Raw genomic sequence first — 20945 nt, 5'->3', positions numbered from 1 at the left:
CGGATGTGGCTGGGGAGGTATGTCTGGGCTTTTCTGCTTAGGCTGCTGTCCCCATAAACCTGAAGCAGAGGTGGGTGGGTGGATGGATGGATGGAAAAACCAAAGCACTTACAAGCTACAGAACCAGAAGACTTCTCTGTTGACCTGGTGGAAACCAAAGTTCAAGTTTAAGGACCAGTAAATTTTCAATTTGATATCCATTAAGGTAAAACACATTGCCTATTTAAAAAGTAAATAAATAAAACATCAATTAAACTCAAAAACACAGGCCACAATCTGATAATGATGTATTTATTCACATATTTATTTTTGTGTACAGAACAGGAAGTCGTGGGTCCAATATCAGGTGGCTATGCTGGAGGCCCTAAATAACAGAGACTAAGTCAGGGGACTAGCTAATGATTTCCCAGACTTATGCTTGCTTTACTGTTGTGTTTTATAAAGACAGATGTTATATGACAAGCTGTTCTTTAGTTTAATTATCATAAAGTAAGAAAAAAGGCTTCTCTCCACTTGAAAATTATAAACAATAAAGACACTGGATGGAAAGGGAAAGTGCTTATTGCGATTAAAAACACCCTAAATGAATCTGTTAATGTGCTGCTATAAACAACTTCGTACTCAACTTTCACTCATCTTAAGCGCTCTTCCCACACAGAAATCCATCTGACACAAATATGCCACACGGTAAAAACTTTAAGCCCTCAGGATATCTAAAAGGCTTTTTGTTTTTGTGACACTGACAAAAAGCTTACAAAGGAACTGTGTAGATTAAACGGCCCAATTAATCTCAGATTCTTCTGCCTTTAAACCTCCGAGACAAGACTTCAAAGCAGACAAACTTGAGGACTTGAGCCACTTGCGGCTTTTCCTTTGTTTCGTTTTGCACTGGGACTATGGAAACAACCTTGTGGTTTTCACAGGCTTTCCAGTAAAACTCGACTGAAAAATGATTTTTTTCCCCTTTAATTAAATCTCAGGTATGACACTAGGTAACAGGGCATGATCTGCACTCAACTGATCATGTAAATCAGTATCCACCATCATACATAACTGTTTTTCAGAACTCCTTGTACCAGAACAGAGTGATGAAAGTAGGAAAACAACAGCAGAATAAGTAATAAATTAACTAATCATGCTGTGATATGATGTAATTAAAGGCCAAAAAAAAAACCCAAAAATTCAAACCAGTACTTTTTTGTTTTTATGCCACCATTACAGAACTTGACTAAACATGAAAGATCACAAGGGAAATGAAAAGATGATTGCCCCCCTACCCCACCCCAAACCCACTGCCACCACGAGGAAACAAAATAAGAAAACATGAAAATAACTTCTTTAAGCGGGAAACCATTCCGAATATTTATAAGGCTACAATAACAAAGAAAGAGGGTGTCACTTTATTTGTTGTCTTTTGTGATTCACATGGACTAACAAGGAGGAAGTTGGCAAGTAAACAACATCAACAGTAGTGCGCTTAGCTGCTTGGGAAAGGGAACCCACACACATACAGAGAGAGGCACGGGCACATTTTTTTGGCGAGAAGGAACTAAAAGCCAAATGTGAGTCAGAGGACTTACAGCAGTTAAGACACAAGCTGACTCTCAGAGTGTGCGAGAGACAGTGTGGGCATGTGTGCAAAGCTCTACAGACAATAACAAGACCAGTGAAGCAAGCGCACGGTCTGCGTGCTTATCCAAGTGTCCTACTGCCACCTATTGATTGAGAAGGGAACTGCTCACCCCTCCCCCCACACAGTCCTCCACAGCAGTTAAATACAGTAGCACACGCTGACTTCAAGTGACAGAGAGTAAAAAATTAATTAATAAAAGACAGATTGAGCTGAGGAGGCATGGAGGGAAGATAAAGTGACATAAGAGGAAAGAGACGTGAGAAAAAGGAAAAGGAAAAAATAACATGGACTCAAACAACTCTAGAATATAAATAATCTTGTATGAAAGCCTCATACAACAAGTATAGCAACAATTGTTGTCAGTTTAAATTATAATGTACATTTAGTAGTACACAGAAGGATCATCAAGTGTAGTTTTTGCTTACTTTGTTGTGTTTTTTGTCAAAGTACGTTATGGTGAAGTGGAACAGGAAGAAGAGAGGTGTGGACACAAGTTCACAGAGTACAGAGCAGATGGTGTCTGCTGGACTTACACAATCGCACATACACACTTGTGCACACAGATACACAACACGCTGGTGACATAATAGCAGCGTGCCAGGTGTGTGGTTGGTGGCCTGCAGTGTGGCATTGACTGCGAGTTTTGTGTGTATGTGCCCTCTTTGTGTGAAATGGGCCCCCTATTCACTACTCTCTGCTGCCAGCTTGGCACTAAATCACAGGACAAGATGCTACACACACACACACACACACATACACGCACACACACCACCCTCTGCTGTCTTTTTTGTTCAGACTAGGGAAAGAATTAAAAGAGGTCAAATAAGAATGCAGAGGCAACAACGCAAGTGAAGGACAACAGCAGTTTAGCTGCACCGGAAGAACAAAATGTCACAAAGATGTTTAAAATGGTATCACAACAGAGATTTAAAAAAAAGAAAAAAGTTGAAAAGACCCATCCCTCGCCTTCTTCTTTAGTTTCAGCAGCTTTCAACTCTTCTGGTGTGAGTGCACAGCGACACACTCCAATACACGCACAACACACTAACATGTCCGCGCATAATGAGCAGTTTCATTTTGTGCATACAAATCATGATCTAATTGGCTCTTCACCATCTTATTCTAATAATCAAAAAATAAATAAGTAATCTTCTTTCATGGAATTTCTCTTACTGTTGGCCGTTACCGACACTGATATTAAAATCAGTTATTCATTTTTAAATCGATAGTTATTTTAGACACATGAAACATGAACAGATTTGTTATAAGCTGTTACTTATGAGTCCTTATAAAGATGATGTGTTGACGGAGTTTGAAGATAAACTTGTTTGACTCTTTCGACAAGTTTGGGATTACTTGTTGCTCTGCTCGGATCAGCCGGTTGGTTTATCTGTATCACTCCAAACATGTGTTGCCCACAGAGATGTCGCCTCTTGCGCAGTGGTCCCCAGCCCCCGGGCCACGGACCGGTACTGGTCTGTGAGTTGTTTGGTACCGGGCTGCGAGAGTTGAGGCTCATTTATGTTTTTCAGGGTTTTTATTTTTTCTCGTTTTTATCGTTAACTCAGTTTCCCTGGGTCTTTTCCCAAATCTTCCTCTTTTTGGGTACCAGCACTGGTTTTATTTCTTGTATTTATCCACGACACCTTACAGGCTGCTTCGTGAAAATATTGTCGGACATAAACCGGCCCGTGGCGCAAAAAAGTTTGGGGACCGCTGCTCTTGTGGACAAACTATGCAACATCAACACTCATAACACGCTTTAAGAGTGCTTCTCCCGGCTCCTCCTTAAGCTACGTTCACGCTGGAAGTGATTTGCAACAACGTGACAACCAGGCAAGCAAATGAAGCAACTACCAATGAGAGGGAAGGATACTGGTGATTGACATAAAGGTTTAAATACATCAGAGGGTCACCTAGACAGCCAGAGCCTGCAAGAGGCAAGCCGTCAGCTTCAAGGTGACATGTGGTGAACAAATTGCGCCCATCGTGTACAGAGATTTACTTTCTTCATTTTCATTTATCGACTGTTATAAATTCAGATACCAATACATGTGAAAGTAACTAATATCGGGCGATATAGATACACGATCAGGCTCTATTAATTACACCAAAACGTTACACAGATTAACTGAATTGACATACTGAGGCTAACTATATTTTTAATGAGGATTAGACCACTTTTCTATCAAATACTTTTTGTCATCAACGCAAAACAGCAGACAAATGTTAAGCATATTAAAACTGTTTGTTCTAAAGGAGTTGTTAGTTTGTCTTTTATTCGTGAAATCTGGTAAATAAACTCCTGATCTCCATGCAGCGGTAAAGATCTCCAATCAAAACCACAAATCTCACAAGGAGTCTCACACACTGCTTCATATGTGCACTGAGAAGTATATAACAATGTCACAGAAGTGCAAAGGAGCTTTTCCTGATTTAGCCGGATTGATTAGTTTCCAATAGTTAAGCTCTCAGCATTTCCCCGTCTGCTGCACAGACCATTACACCGGATCTTTAAGAACTGTATTCCATACAGCTGCGATTTTCTACGTCTGTTCTTCAATTTGTGTTTTGCTTCAGTTAAACATGCAAACAAACAACAAAACAGACCTGACAACGAATCAAGTCGAGTAACTATTGTTATTAATTCTTCATGTGTGGGTATCTGAGCTCTGGTGCATGTGTTCATGTGTGATTGCAGTCTTTAATGAGTTTGCTGGCTCCACAACACCCAGAGTATGAGAAACTGTTGCAGGAGCCTGAACGATTACTCAGTAAGAGCACACATTGAGGAACCTCCACATCTCAGTGAAAAATATCAGCAAGCTATCGGCCTGGTAGCGATTCAGAAAATCCATTTTTAGCATCTCTGAGAGGGCTTTCTCTGTGAATAATGAATGCGAGTGCCTCCACACAGGAAATTTGTGTTAGCGCTTGCATGCTCAGCAGTTTTCCACATGCTCTTTCTAATAGACGACTCTTTGGTGACTCAACTATGATCAATGCTCTCCCATCAATATTTCAGTCTTGCTGTTTGTTCACCTCCAGTGTGAGTTTTTATTTAATCTCACTACCTCCATCTACATGTTTACAATTTACATAGCCATCTGTATCTGTGCACATATTTTCATCCGTTTTTGACCTTGTGAGTCTGTTAATTTATAGCTTTCTTTTGGTTTCCTGTAAAACATTGCACTCACAACTCCACAGCCTTTGCAAGAAATGTAATGAGCCAAGCAGCAGAGCAAAGGTGCAATTCAAACGCACAAAACTTTAGCTTGAACACCTGACTTAGATGGACCGCTCACCCATAGAGGATCGTTCCTGGCAAACTTTGGCAGCCCTGTCTGTCCATGTGTCACATAGCTGCAGCGGCAGAGGTAAACATGAGCTGACACCTGTCACAGATGTTGGAGCTAGCCAACAACCTAGCCCACATATCTGTCCGTCTATCTGTGGCTATCTGTCATATGTCATCCAGCTGGAACCAAGGAACTAAGCAGTGCCATTTCTGCTAATATCTCTTTCAACACTGATGCCAGGAGTCATGTGGGGGAAAAGCAGATGATATCTTTTTGTGGGTGTTATATAGTTCAATACTTTGCTTAGAATTTTACAACCGTTTTTCAAGCCCTTCTAAAATCTGTAAAGCTTTTTCACCACCATACAACTCCAATATTACATATATACTTTCTGAACCTGAAAGAAAAGGAGCTTTTTTTTAAAGTATGTATGCTATTGTGAAACCTCCTGATATTACAAGGAAAAAGTAAAATCCAAATGAATATTTTATTCCGTATTCTATTCAAACACAAAATAGCCCGAGGCATCCAGGCAGCAAACAGAAGTATCAGCCGACTGCCTTTCTAGTCGTTATTGACTCGAGACAGTCCAGAGCCTTTGCTACACTCACACCACAAGCCTTTGTGCTCAGATGTTTTGCTCAGACTAGATTGTTTTATTTCTTTTTTCTAAAATTTGGCCGTTTGCGTCATTTCTGAAATTTGTCCACTATCAGAGTTTAGTGGGAACTGGTTACATCCCTGAACTGATACACATGGATGAAAAGAACAATAACAAAGATGTCACATGCACAGCGCTGTCATACAGAAGTATGCACGAAGGCCACTAAAGTCAGCAGATAGTCTTTCATGTATAAGCTGATGTGCAAGGGCCATGCATATTTATGGAGATTAACATATTAATGCATAATCAGGAGTTGCAGAATTGTTATATGAGTGGCATTACTAAATAAGATATTTTAATTCAGGATGCTACTTAAAACTACACTTCCCAGCTTGTCTCTCAATCACTCAAGTATGGAAAGAAGACTTATCTTTTTTGCTTACACGGGGAAATGAGATAAAAGTCATGAGAATTCTGGCTTGCCTGTTCAGACTGAGAGACCTTAACATAACAGTCTCAGAATCAGGACTGGAAAGATCAGATCCCATTCTGTTTGGGCTTGGGATCTGTCTTTGGAATTGGTCTTTCAGAGAAAAACAAAGGATCATTAGTCAGAAATGAAAGAAGTTATTTCTGGTTGAAAACTTGTGACCTCATAATAAAGGAATTAAAGTTGAGAATTTCACTCTGCTGCTCAGCATCACTATAAATGTCTGAAAGAAGGCTGAAAGTTCTATATATAAGTTCGATATAGCAGATAAATCTCTCTAAATTCTTCCCAAATAACCAAAAGTCATTCGTCATCCAACTTAAATAAATAAACTTCCCTACTTATTTTCATATGAGCACAATGGCTCACATCAAAAATGGCACTAAGATCACACTCAAGCCACAAACTAGAGTGGACCTTCACCATATATTACAGCCCAATAAAATAAATTAAATCACTCTATCCAATTTTATTCCTTTTTTAAAGCAATGCTAACACAAAACCGGTAATCTGATAGTATTATATTAGATAGGCAATGCAGAAACAATTTCATTTCACACACTTTTTGCAAGATTCAAGGATATTCAAGACATTTTTAAGGATTTTCCAGCACAGGAACAAGCCCTTTTAGAATTTAGTGCATCAATCATTTGTACGTGGGAGAAAAGCACCAGCTGGTAGTTTTAGGAAAAAAAAGAAGAAATATTGGTGATAGGAGGTTTCATGTCGTGTGTTTTCATTATGCCAACACCAGCTAGAGCCAAAAATTCAAGCTGTGTTGTGATTGCTGAGATGCATGTCACACACTAATGTAGTGTGTCATGTGGGAATGATAGCAGTGTGTCTGTATCTATGAAGCGTCACATCCTGTTTTAGACAAGGCCATTTCAAAAACACCCTACTGACAGACAAAAATGACAAGGCGTCTGCCGCAGTGGGGGTTTGAGGAACGCAACAAAAATAGAGTTCTCTCTCTGCACGGCCCCGGCACCTCGCTGTCACACCGACTACTCGTCTCCCATCACAGTTCTCAGGGGCAGAATATCTGCAGGTCTCAGAGCTTTAAGCTATAAAACATGTCTTTCATTCTGTACAATCACTGTTAAATGAGACTGTAAATGGGTTGTACAGAAACTGTGACATGTGATATGATACTTCATGTAACACATACAATAAAGTTTACTATAAAAACACAAGACCAGACTATTGTGAACCCACCCAATTGACTACTTTTGTCAGATGGATGGATGGATAGATACACACACACACACATATATATATATATATTTATATATATATATGATTTAATTTTTCAATGATTATGTAAAGGACAGTAACAGGTTATAGCTGATTAAAAAAAACTCAAAAAGTATTCCATGCCAACATATTCTTACCAACTTATTGTCATTTTAAATAACTCTATATCGCATTACTATCGCTTTGTCTATTGAAGGAGAGGTCAGAGGTCAAAAGTGACACATTTGAAATATTTATATGGTGCTTTCTTTATGATGACAACACACACCACAGTCATAGGATCATAGTTTCTAAGTTTTAAGGCTTATTGTCAAATTCTGACCAATACATCATCAAGCTGACCTTGAAGACTTTGGCAGATGTAAGCCAAACTGTAACACAATGCTAATTTGACCCCACTCTACAGCCCTACGAATGTATTCATAATTCCTTCAAAAATGTTCGAGCTGTTGTGTTTACAGACAGAACGACTTACAACAGAATAAGAACTGAACATGTGGGCGAAATGCGATTGTAGAAATTGGGGGGGTTAAAAACAGATCTAAAGATGTGTTTGTTAAGCACTGTTCTGTACACAATGCTCAAGTCAGTCTAAAAATGTCCTTGTGTCAGTATGCCCTACATCATAAATGGCTTGAATCCTAAGTTTATTAATGACTATATACATGTACTCTTGGAAAGAACATTCTAGAGCACTCCATCAGTCTCCATTAAGACGTGTATTGTTTTTTTGGGTGGGGGGCACACTGGATCAGTTCAAACTACATGCTGACTGTCAGTTTTTAATCTAGCCTTTATTGTCTAAGGCTGGTGCCTGCGACCTCTCATTCAAACTTTAGTACTATCCATTGGTCACATGTAACTACTAAGCCCCAGACGCTTTTAACCAGTAACAGTACCTTAAATTTTACGAACCACATCCCTGCATCCTCTGTGCTGACAAAAAAAACCAGAACGGCAGAGACATTTTATCCAAGTTTAAAGCTGAAACTGAAAGCTGAGGTTAAACAGCTGAGTGTTCACAGTAAGTAGGATTTGACTGACATCTCCAGAAGAATATACACCCATGATTTCCCACTGACACGCAGACCAACCCACTCAGCTCCCCAGCACGTGTTTGTCACACACATGAACCCCCCCTCTCCCCGACCCATACACTCTCTCAAACACACACATACACACACCCCTGTCATTTCCCGTGACATCCCCAGCCTCCATTACCTGCATGCATTAACAAACCTCTCTGATGTTAAAAATTATAATTCATACATTTGAATAATTCAGATTACTTTAAAAGCTGTGCGCTCACACTCGCTCACACTTATACCCAGCTTGAATGAAAAGTGTTTACCTCAAATCGCATTCGAATAAATCCTATAAGTCCTTTTAAAATTCCTTAGATAAACCAATCAAATACCCCCAGCGCTGGGCTGACTGGCCAATCAAAATTAGCATTCGTAGAAGCGGCCTAGTTTTACTTAAAAGCCATCAAATAGCAAATCAAATTGCAGCGTCTATTTGTGAGGTTCAGTTTGTTAGAGTTAGAAAAAAGGTGATAAATAAAGTGAGAGTGAGAGAAAAAGGGGCCCTGCTGCACCAGATGTGTGTGCACGTGTGTGTGGTGAGAGAGACATTTAAAAACAGTCAACAAGAAACAGGTTAGCAAACTGCACGTTCCCTTTAGATTAGATCTAAGGTTTGGATGGTGAGACCTCACATCTTTTCTCATCTCACTGTCCATGTCGGTTTCTGTTAATTCCAGCTATCTGTAAATCATAACCTTCTGCTTCCTTTTTCTGTGTTTTCAAAACAACAACTGTCTCTGACACTCATATTTCCTGTGCTGTAACGGATTACTCCCCACCCTACACTCAACACACGCGCAGACAGTTCCCATAACTTCAGAGGACATCACTCTGACTTGCACTAATGTCGCAGACTTGTGCCAATCCCGTGGTTCTCAAATTGTGGGCTGGGCCCCCTTTGGTTCCTAGTTGGCATAGAGCCAGCACAGGGGATGTGTGAACAATGGGCATTTTGACTCTGTACATTTAGACCTGCAGCGTTGTAGTGGTGCAGTGTGGTGTGCTTTCATTTGGGGGACAGTGACAAAAATATCTGAAGTATCCGGTAGTGTGGGTAACTCTGGTTGGTGTTTGTGCTATTGCAGGTCCTTATGTGCAGCCCATGCAACTTGTCACACAACACCAAGTGTTTTAAAAAAAAAAAGCACAAACACTCAATTGTATCTCCTGTTTAAGCTTCTCACACATGCTTTTTTTTAATCTTCTGTGTGGGGCTTTTTTAATTTTGCACTTCTTCCTCTTAATGATGAACTAAAAAAAACACACTTTTTAACCAATGAGTAGTCTGTCTATATATGGGATTATTACTTGTACATGTTGATGGGGTCTTGGCAGAGTGTACAAGAGTGTGCCTCCATATAAGCTGAATTCCTACAATCCCTTTCTTGGACACACAGAAATGCAAACTTACACCAAAGGTAGGACGATAAAAATTCAGTGACTACAGTTTACATTTAAATTTAAGATTCAACTTAGAATGAGCATTGCTCATGACACACACAAGCCTATTAATGTTATCCATTGTAGTCCATGAGGTCCTGGTAATTAGGAGTGAAAGATGTATATACTGATTTACTGTTGGTAGTTAGCAATGAAAGCTAAACCTGTTTTTAAATCTATGCATGTGTCTTCCCAAAGTCTGAGTATACCCTGTCTTTCTAACGGGCAGGTGCGTTTCTTCCTCCTGATTTCACCCAAATCATACTAACATAATCGTAAAAACATACAAATACACACCACGGTTCAAGCAGCTGGTGAGTTTGTCCTTGACTGCCCACCCTGTGGCAGTGGCATGGATGCAGCTGTTTTAGAGAGTTCAGGATGGGATTTTAAAAGCCGTGTCCTTGTCAAGGGTGGACTCTTGGTTTATTTTTTGGGGTTTTTTTAGAGGGGAGGGAGGGTTAATTACCCTAATCTCAAAGGTTGTGTAAAGACCAGCACTCACATAGCATTGAAAGTTCCAGGCTCGTTATTTATGTCAATTAAAGTACTCTATTAGCTGTGCAGGTGCAATTAGCACACAAGGATATTTTCTTTTGGGAAGTAATACAGCAGACACCAGCGTTATCCAATCAGTTCTGAGCAAATTATATAACACACCTGGCACAACGCAGTACAGAATTTATTCATCTCTTTCTCATGCAAGCATCGCAACAGGCATCCCTGCTGCAATGCTTGCACTCGGATGGAAAACTGTGGCGCAAAGGTAACACAAAACAACTTTTTAATGATTTAATAATGATTTTCATGACACTTAGTATTATCAGTAGTGCATTTGGGAGCCAGGATCAACCTGAACGAGTAAATCCTAAGAGTCCAGAACACAAGCAGCCTGGCAAGTCCTGTTAGTGGGATGTTCTTACGACAGTGGGGTGAAGAACAGCATAATAAGAAGTTTAAATACTTTGCGAGAGGTTTTATACATTTAATTTTATCTGTAGGTATGAGGCTAGAACGCTGTTATAAAAGACACGTGTGAAGAGAAAGGAAGAAATGTGTTGTCCCTTTTCAACTTAGCATGTTTTTGTGATTACTGTGAAATAAGTAAAGTTAATGGCAGAACGAATGGATTTTTTTCATCGTTTTTCATGTCTTTGGCAGCTCATAGGAAGATTTTGTGCATTAATACTTAGTTTTACAGCACAGTTTGAAACACAATGAGCTCATGGATAAACCCTGGTGTTAAAGGGATAACAGAGTGACCCTAGCTAGTTTAAACAAATGAAAAACAGGCTTTTTTAAATAGACAGTTGGCTTTTAAAATGCATATCATAAAATGGATGATAGCGCCTCGATAATTAAGTTAGCCACTTGTGTCATGAGTGCGTAGACTTGCCCTTGACTGACCTGCCTGGGGCTCTAACAGAGGCATGGCCTGCTGTGCAGTTAGGGATTCTGGGAGTGTGCTCTTAAGGAACAGATGCCAGCGCACAACAGCTGTTCCTTTGGCATCAAACTAGAGCCAACTGGCTGGACCCTCTACCCAAGAACAAAAACATCAACATGTGTTACTAAAACCTCTCCCTCTTAATAGGACACACACACACACACACACACACACACACACACACAGAAAACTACACACAGGAGTACGCTGAATCAGAACTTAAGTGTCTCCACAGCCAGACTGAACCACAGAGACACCGACACAACCTTTTATACTCAATTCGAGCACAGTCAGGGTCAAAATCCACCAACATAAAGGAGAAAAGGAAGTGGGAGCGCTGGATTTATAACCCAAGGCAAAACAAGAATGTGTCACATTAATTTTTTTATCTCAGTTATCTTGTTCTAAACCAAAACCGTAACTGAAATTGAAATTCCAATAATTGCACAGCCCTGTGTAGTGATAGTGTGTGTCTGTCTATGACAGAGAAAAGGTACTCACCCTGAAAAGACTGCCTTGCTCTCTCCACTAGCTCCTCTATGGGATAACTGGCCAAGTCTCCTCTTGCATGCTTCGTCTTGCAGTAGGTACACGCATTCAGACACCTACAACGACAGAAAGACACAAAAGAAAATGTAAAAAGAGAAAGATCGAGCAAACCTTCACTTTTGACTTTATTGAAGAAAACATGTTTTTTGCTCTGGGGGCTTGTGTTTCAATCTTTTTGTGCTCCATTTATATGCTACGGCACAAATCTAATAGTATATTAAACATCAAATGAAAGCAGCTGGTTGTATTCACCAATGCTATTGAAAATGGATGTTAACTTAAATGAACTATACTCAGCTGAAAAATGTGAAGGTGGAATATAAAAAAATAAATAAATGAATAGAAGAGACTTTTAAAAGGAAAGTAATGAAGCTTGCCCTGTCAATTAAGGGAAAGCACTAAACGACAGGGGAGAGTTGAAACTGCTCTCTCCTTCATGAACTGTTTCAAAGGACTAGATCCAAAGTGACCATGGACAGCTGTCTCGAAGACCGAGGCAAACAGTGGAAGCGCTAGAGTCGCCGCATTGTTTTGTTTGAGAAAAAGAAGAGAGGCTTGATTCAAATTGACTGTGAAAGGAAAGGAAAGGAAAGGAAAGGAAAATGAAGCAGAAAAAGAAGCAAAACACAGAAAAATGAAAACAAAAGTAAAACTGCCTCACACTAGAACCCTGAGTATGGCAGGGTGTAAACTCTGGGAGAGTGCTTGGTTGGGAAGATCAACCAAACCACACTCTATTAAAACCATCTGATGAATTTAGATTCAATTTCTGACCTCCAATTTGTCATTGTAGTTTGAAAAGTACAACCTGGCATTAAAAAAAGTTTGTGTGATGTGTTAACATCCTGAACTGCAAATCAATTACATCCTATATTAAACTGAAAATGGTAAAACACACGCACACACAAACCGACAGTATTACAAAAATAACAGAGTCTCGTTCAGGTGCATTTTATGTATTTAACATCTTTTTCAGCCAACTGTTGTTGGCATGGAATTTCTGAGGTTACGTGAGCATATGAAATCTTTGTATTTTCTATTTTCCATCTAATTTTATTTCTATGCATTTCTTTTCTCTTTTTTGGCTTTTTTCCCGTCTTTGGCTCCATTAGTTGCAAGTACATGTTATTGGGTCAGTCTGATTAAAACGCTGTGGCATCTCATTAGCAAAATACTGCAAAGTAATTGGGGGTAAAGACCCAAACAAACTCAATTATGGCTAATAATGGGCCAGTACTTCTACTCATAAAGAAAACCTGACTGTCCATTAGCACAGCACTACTAATGGAGGCTTCTAACCTTGGGAATACATTGGGTACAGCTCTCTTGCTAAAGCTGATCATGGTAACATAAAACAATGCTTGGGATTTGTTATATATGTATCCTAAAAGCGGCTCTGCTCTGGTTCGCTCGAAAAAGGGACAGAATAATTTCAGACAGGACACACATTACGCTGCACAGAACTGATGATGCTAATGAAATACTGTCAAAATAAAAGATGTGTAGAAACTAAATTTTACATTGCTGGCAAGGAGGCCAATGTAATGACAGACCTTGTTAGCAAAACTCTCAGGGCCAAACACAAGAACCTCAGTTTTGAGGAGGACATTTGAAGACATCACCTTGGCAGTGAAGCATTCATTAACAAAGAACAGGCTCTTGAGATTTTTCAGCATAACAGAAAAATACAGCTGTGTATCGTCTGCATAGCAATGACAGGAAACGTCTTTGAAACTGAACATGACCCAGGGATAAAAAGAAAAGAGTATTGGTCCAAATACATGTACATGGAGTTACTAATAGGACTCCTAAAATGTCTATCTGATAAAAACAATGGTGTGATGTAAGCAAAACAACAAGCCTTTAAAATGTACCGTATTTTCCACACTATAAGGCGCACTTAAAATCCTTTAATTTTCTCAAAAATCAACAGTGCGCCTTATATTTGAATTCTGTTTGTGCTTAGTGACCTCAAACTGATTTTATGTGGTACACAACGTTCAAAACCTGTCGAAAAATGTATGAAGCTACAAATGTGTCCTCCTTTTCCCCGAATTTGAAGGATGGGTCAAGTGTGTCCTTCGTGGCCCACCATATCCCAGAATTCATAGATCGGCTCAGCCAATTCCAGTTTTCAACAATGGCGGCCGCTACTAAGTTTTTAGTATTACTCTTATTACTCTTTCTGGGTCACAAAATAAACTTTTAACATATTTTCAGGCGAGAATGTAGCTGTGAAAACTTCAAATATCTGCTTGGTTTATCAAGATATCGCATATTTGCAGAAGTGCTTCGACGTTTTCGGAGACGTCTGTTATCCACCAGCTCGATAGCTAGCTGGGAGCTCGAGGGTCACTAGAGCCGCCGAGAACGGCAAACTCCTGGCACATCATTTTCAGATCACGGCGGTCTTTCGCTACTCAGGTTAAACGTAATATATAAGTCACTTAGACAACCTAAAAATGTTATTGTTTGGCTTTTTCAGTGTTTTATTTGTTCGTGAGTAAATCGGTTTGGCTGAGATTAGATTTATTAGATTAGGTTAGATAAAATAAAACGTTATTAATCCCCCGGGTGGTTTTCACACAACTGTATATACGTCAAAAAGAAAACTGATTAAACAGAAGTGTGAGATGGTCGAGAATTTACACCAGTGTCCTGTTATATTTTAGATAGCAAGGAGCAGACAGCTGAGTTTATTAAACTCCACCGAGACAGCAGTGACGCAAATCTGAAGGCTAGACTGTCAAATTTCACAGCTGTTTACTTGCGGCCTACCCGACCTTCTGAGGACCCGGCCCACGTAGACCGCGAAGGCCGGGTCCTCAGGAGGATGCAGCCCATGAATTGGGACACGACCGATGTGCTACGTAATCGCTGGCAACACAGCTATGTTAGCATAACATAAACACAGTGAAGCTGTAGGATGAACGCTAACTTTTTTCCACTCGATAAAAGTTAACATGACAGGATGCTGTAAACGGACCAAACTTCAGTGAACAGAGTGAACAGAGCAGCTGCGAGAGAATTCCACATTAATGAATCAATGGTACGGAAGTGGAGGAAGCAAGAAGAATGAGTTGAGTAAAGTTTGAATTATCTGACTGTTTTGCTTCGCTTAATGCACCTTATAATCCGGTGTGCCTTATGGTCCAAAAACAAAAACAGTAAGCATAAACTGCATCCTTGACATTCAAGGAAAAATAACATTGATCCCCAGAAACCTGAAGCAAAAAGGCCAAAATTTGTGGGCCAAAAAGTACTGCCTCACAAAAGACACCACTAATCACACTATGATATTACTCCATATATAAAACAATATTGTGCTCAAGAATGACCATGTTTTTCAATTAGTAGGAATGGTGGATTCATTAATCCTGATAGTTTCCACTATCCAGTGAGTAATGTTGTGAAGCATCTCTCAGGTGGAAGGTGGGATCATCTGTAATATAGTAACATTTTTTTATATAATCGATATACAAGAAGTGATTTATAAATATGTTCCGCAGAGGAAAGTTCAGCTGACCCTGTTCTTCCTCTGATGGTTCGTAGTTAAATACTGGATCACATTTAAACCAGTGATAAAAAAAGGTTAACCACAGTCTATCTACAGAGCAGATACACTACAACTTTACACAAATTCTTTGTCAAAAATAACTAACACGCAATAACCTAAAGATGACAAAAAAAAGAGGTCATTCTGTTACGGCGCAAACAGCTACATTATACATGTCGATCCACTTGTTCCACTGCATTTGTTGGACCATCTAACACCTTGCACACTAAAATGCTGCAATCCCTCTCTTATAATCGTTTTGACATTCATTTAAAATAGCAGAAGAATTTTCAATGACACAAATCCCCACAACGGGAAAAGAAAACGGAGCTATCCATCCATCCATCCATCTCTCCTTCTCAGAGTATTGCTTCGCTGAGGGCACTAAAGATGGCAGCTAGGTCACAGGACCTTGCTGTGGAGAAAACACAGACAGATGGGACCCCGTGTGCGTGCACACACACCGACACACACACACACACACACCACCAGGGGGTCAATCCATCTTAATGTGATCAGGCCCAGCTGAATGGATCACACCAACATTAATCTCAAGAGACAGTCAGTGGCCTGCTTGTGTGTCTGTGTGTATTTGCATCAGTAATGTGCAATGTGTGTGCGTTCGTATGGCTGTGTTCAAGTGTGCTGCTGTTGCTGAACATTTGTCCAGTATCACAACAATGCATTAGCGGTTTCGACTTCTCCATTAGCCAGGACGGTCTGTGACAACTAGTCGGCACCCTTAGACCAACGGTGAGCGCAAGAGAGGAGCCTGTGTCCGTCACTCGCTGTGGCAGGCACATGCACGCCTTCACTTTGTATTAAAGTTGCGATGGATGATAAATGATTTGAAATTATACAACGATTTTAAAGTTGCTTTTACCATTCAGGAAAACTAAGCAGCTTCAGTGACGTAAAGACGCACTTTGATAATTAAATCCAAATATTTCTCGGCCTACTTTATATCTGTCCTTGCTCCCTCTTCTGTTTTGTCCCAGTTAATTAAACCACAGAGGTAGCTGTTGTACCTGACAACAGCGTAGTTCATCAATGTGTTACAATGAGAAAGGTTACCTCCCCAATGTGCGTGTGTGTGCGCGTGTGAGATGAAGACGGAGAGATTATTGTGTGGTTGCAGCCTTGAAAAGGTAACAAAGGGAGGAAAACCCTGAGGTTCCTCTATACATTTGTAAGCCTGCCTCAATACACACACACGCACACAAACAAAGTACAGTTCCCTTCGGGAAGGCTCCCTTGTGCTGCATATTAAGAACAAGAAAATCACTTCTCAGTGATAAGTATTTAGAATCTAGACATTAATTAGAAAGCTACACATTAATTAGAAAACAGCCATCGGTGTGTATGTGTGTTCGTCGGGGCTCATATTGTGCCAGCTTCAAAACGCAATTATGAAAACAAAGCTTAAACTGCGAGGGGAAGTCTGAGCGCCATGCAAATTGTAAAGCAAGATTAGTCATTGCGCTTATTGTCGAGACGGGGAGACGGTGAAGTGGGTATATTAGCAAACAAAATCTCCAAACTGCTGTTATATGCCTGAACAATGCCTCGAGCCTGTAAGTTTGCTGTTAGTGTCATCTCAAAGTCAAAGTGGAGGTGGCGAAATAATATGGAGTCAAGGAACAAAGACTGCTGACACAATGAAGTTAAGACCTATTAGGAGCAATGAATAGAGGGGTTATTAGTAATTCACATAAAGATTGGCAGTTAAAACCCATTTCAAGTTGCATGGGAACTGCACACACACCGATGATCTTGTGTAACTCATATAAAAGGCAATATTCGTCACATCAAATATTATTAGGAGCTCTAATCATAAGGGTTTGGGATTAAGCGGCGCTTGTGGCGCTTAGTCAATGGGGGTTAAGTGGAGTTGTGACGGTGGGTTTGAAACGACACAACAGAGATTTTACTTCATTTTTCAAAAGTGTAAATTTGTGCAAACACTTTTCTACGGTGGCTCGCTGACTTGTGACGAGTTGGTTAAGACTCTGAAGCTGTGTGTTAGGTAAAAAAAAAAAAAAAATCAATCAAGTAAAAGTTTTTGCACCAAGGATTGGTTGTTTTTGCGTATTTGTGTGTGTGCATGGATTTCAGTGAGCTTCCTTTCATCTACAAGTGTGTGCTCTAATGCAGCTGGGCCCCGTTTCTCTCAGTGTTCAATCCAGCCTTTGTTCATGACCTCTCGAGTTCTGTTATCGAGTCATGTTCCCCGTGTTAAATACTGAAAGAGCTCTGTGTGCGCGTGTGTGCATTTTAGAAAATGTGTCACATGTTGACCCCGCTTTTCTGAAACTACTACAGCAGCTTTGCTTGTTGTTTTGACTAAAAAAAAGTCAGCATGTGTATGTGTGTGAAAGCGTGTGCGCTTGTGTGTGAAACCACATCTCCACGTCCACATAGTAGCTGTGTTTTCCCAACTTCTTGTTTTGTCTGTAGTCTGACCTCGAGACGGTGTTTGTACTAAAGTCAATCAGCCTATTGTTGCTGGAAAAGAATGGTGCGATATTTGTTTATCTTTAAGCTCACTGATAAAGTGTCACGTGAAGATATGCTATGAGGTTAGGCCTACAGTCAGGCTGACTGAGTCAGTACTTGGTCAGGTAATCGGCTCACTTCTCTGGCTTACTAACCACTTTGCACTCTAACTTACTTGATTTTTAAGTCCCCTTTTTCGCTGATGACCTGAATGCTGAGCTGACTCATACAGTAGGTAGATTCAGAGGTCAGAAGGATCTGCACACAGTAATAACCGTCAACTGACAGCTTGTTTTGCTGACTTACCACTTCATGAAAGTCACTAGACAAAACAGTGGTTGGAGACCGCAGGTCGCCCGAACTGATTGTGACCGTTTGCAATGAACTTGTGATCTTGTTGCTTGAAGTTGATGAGCAGGTCTGCAATCACTTGCAAACAGCTGCCATCTTCAAAGCAAGTTTGATGTGTCAAAGTGATAAAACGGCAAGAAGGAGCCAGTCTGCTATCAGTCTGCAAAAGAACTGCATCAAGTTGGCAATTACATGTAATGTGGGTGTGTTAATATGGTATAAGTTGTCCACATATACATAAATTTAAAGTAAACAAAAATTCACATTAACTACTTACATTTAGAGTTCAGCTAGAACCTCAGATTTGAAACAGAAATTCCTCCACAAACCTTGCTTTTGTATTGGTATAAAACCAGAATAGAACCAGATGACAACCAGTTTGGTTGAGTTCCCTGTTGCAGAGAGATGCACTGCAGATTGACTAAAACATGTTGGCAACATCTCTAACTACACATTAGATTTTCAAATGCAGTCAGTGTGCAACAGAATTTTTACTCCATTCTGACTGAATCATCAAGGAGTGACTAGTCAAGTTGATATTTCAAATGCCTTAAAGTGGACCTATTATGCTCTACCATGCATATAGTGTGATACAGTGGTGGTTACTCACATAAAACATGGCTAAAGCTTCAAACAGTGAGGTCAGTGTATGTCGAGTAGTCCCAATGAGTGAAAGGTTTAAGCTCTAGACTGCCATCCCCTTGTTTCAGACAGTTTGGTTATTTCTTCCTCTTGGCTCTGTATGACATCACTAAAAGTCGATATCTGTTTTAAGCAGATGAACCGAGGGGCTTCAACAAAGCCCAGTCTAAGATAAATAAGGATAATTTTAAACTGTAAATCATGCAAAGCTACTCTAATCAAATCCACAAATAAAAATATGCAGCTGGAAATGTGCATAACAGGTCCATTTTAAAGCTCTTGCCATTTTACATCCAGCAGAATCTTTGTATATATCAGAGGATGTAAAGGAGTTATTGAGACCTTTTAAAATGTTTTGGGGTTTTTCTCAATTAAGAGTTTCAAAAGGATTCCAGTTCCTAAACAGTTTATTACAAGCGTAACCACTCTCTTCTTAAACTCCAGTCCTCTAAAGCAACAGAACAAAATGACTGGACTGGACTGCATGTGTACACACCACTACAGATAATGTAGTGGAAATCACCTCATTACTGTGCTGGTGTTTCTTATTGACACAAAGTTGCTACTTGAGTCACAAATCTTCTCTAAAATAGTCACTCGTGTGTGTGGTCTGGGTGTTGCTCAGATTGTAGGGATGTAAATTTGTTTACACAGTCACAGTATGTCAATGTGTTTTCCTTAGGAGGATAAAAAAAGCAAGCTCCTGTAATGTCTGTCATCAAATTTTTAGGTGAAGACATGTTGTTAAGGTTGAAGTAAGCTTAAGGTTTGACATGTAGTAGTTATGGTTAAAGCTCCAGAACATTTCTAACTGAACGTAATGCCCCCTGAAATCATGGATACACTAATAAACTACTGTGTGTATGTGTGTGCACGAGTGTGTGTGTGTAAATTGTGTTTGCCTGTGACACATTGGGACTAATTCAGTTACTCAGGGGTTCTGTAGCATAATACCTTGTAATGACACACAATCTCATTTTGTCCAAGGAGACACATCAATCTTTTGGATTTACTGTGGGGAGCACAGTCTGTCCTGGTGAGCGAGTGTGGAGAATAGTGTACGGAGTGTGTGCGTGTTTGTCCTGAGCATATATTTGTGTGTTTGTGTGTTAAGCAGTGGGAAAGAGGGAAATGGAATAAAGTGTTCAGACCACTGGAGCTGAAAACTACCCATACATTGGTTTGATAAACAGCAGGAGAGGCCACTGTGGTACACAGCTAGAAGAGGTGTGCACATATGTCTGCGTGTGAGTGTGTGTGTGTGCCTGTCTGCATATGGTCGTGTGTGTGTGTGTGTGTGTGTGTGTGTGTGTGTGTGTGTGTGTGTGTGTGTGTGTGTGTCTCAAGAATGAAATAGAAAAAGAAAATGAGAATTCCGTTGTGGAGGTGTATGTGCGTGTGTCTTGTGCTGAAGTGCAAAATCAAAATGAGATTGTGTGTATATTGGGCATCCATGCGTCTCTGCGACTGTTCACACATATGTACGTGAGAAGAAAACCTTTTGTAAACACCCTTCATTCTGCTGTAATTCCACTTTTCTGAAGCACATCAGCACATTTTCTCCATCTTTTGTTGCTGCTTGACATGATGCATTTTCACTTCTGCTCTTTCAAGAGAAAAACAACACAGACAAGAAAAGATGAGATCATTGACCAACGGCAAACAAAATGAAAATGCAGTCAAGCGGCGCGGTCCAACGTGATTCTGTTGTACGACGTGGAAGAGATATGGACCGATACCATGCAGAATGACTGTGGATATTAGAATCTGAAGTTAGAGAAAATATACCTGCTTTGATTATTAGGTAAAAAAATTATGTATAGGAGAAGGAAAAGGGAAAAAGAGACGCTGATCTCGAGTCCCATTGACTTCCATGCTGTTGCTATGAAAATGAAATTACAAAACATAAGTCTTTTTAAGTTATCTAATAACTTTGCTAATGAGTTTGCATCTCTCCATCTTTCTTTTTGTGTGTCACACTCCCCTTTAAAGCAGAGACTTATCTATAACACCAACACCAATATTCTTATTGTAACGTTAGCATTCTTAAGTACCTATTTTTGGCTGTTATTTACAAGGGAATAAATAAATAC

The 20945-nt window shown here is 40.0% G+C and overlaps 1 protein-coding gene across 1 annotated transcript in view; it reads right to left on the bottom strand.

Moving 5' to 3' along the window:
- The window catches only part of cdkal1 (CDK5 regulatory subunit associated protein 1-like 1), a 245987-nt gene that overhangs the window by 129489 nt on the left and 95553 nt on the right, over positions 1 to 20945 (bottom strand). Inside the window, exon 8 of the mRNA XM_063488015.1 lies at positions 11760 to 11863. Coding sequence (XP_063344085.1) covers positions 11760 to 11863 — 104 coding nt within the window. The remainder of the gene's footprint in view (positions 1 to 11759; positions 11864 to 20945) is intronic.

Source organism: Pelmatolapia mariae, linkage group LG10_11, assembly GCF_036321145.2.
Source record: "Pelmatolapia mariae isolate MD_Pm_ZW linkage group LG10_11, Pm_UMD_F_2, whole genome shotgun sequence".
Lineage (NCBI taxonomy): Eukaryota > Metazoa > Chordata > Actinopteri > Cichliformes > Cichlidae > Pelmatolapia > Pelmatolapia mariae.
The sequence above is the reverse complement of the archived record's forward strand: the minus strand, read 5'-3'. Positions and strand labels throughout refer to the sequence as shown.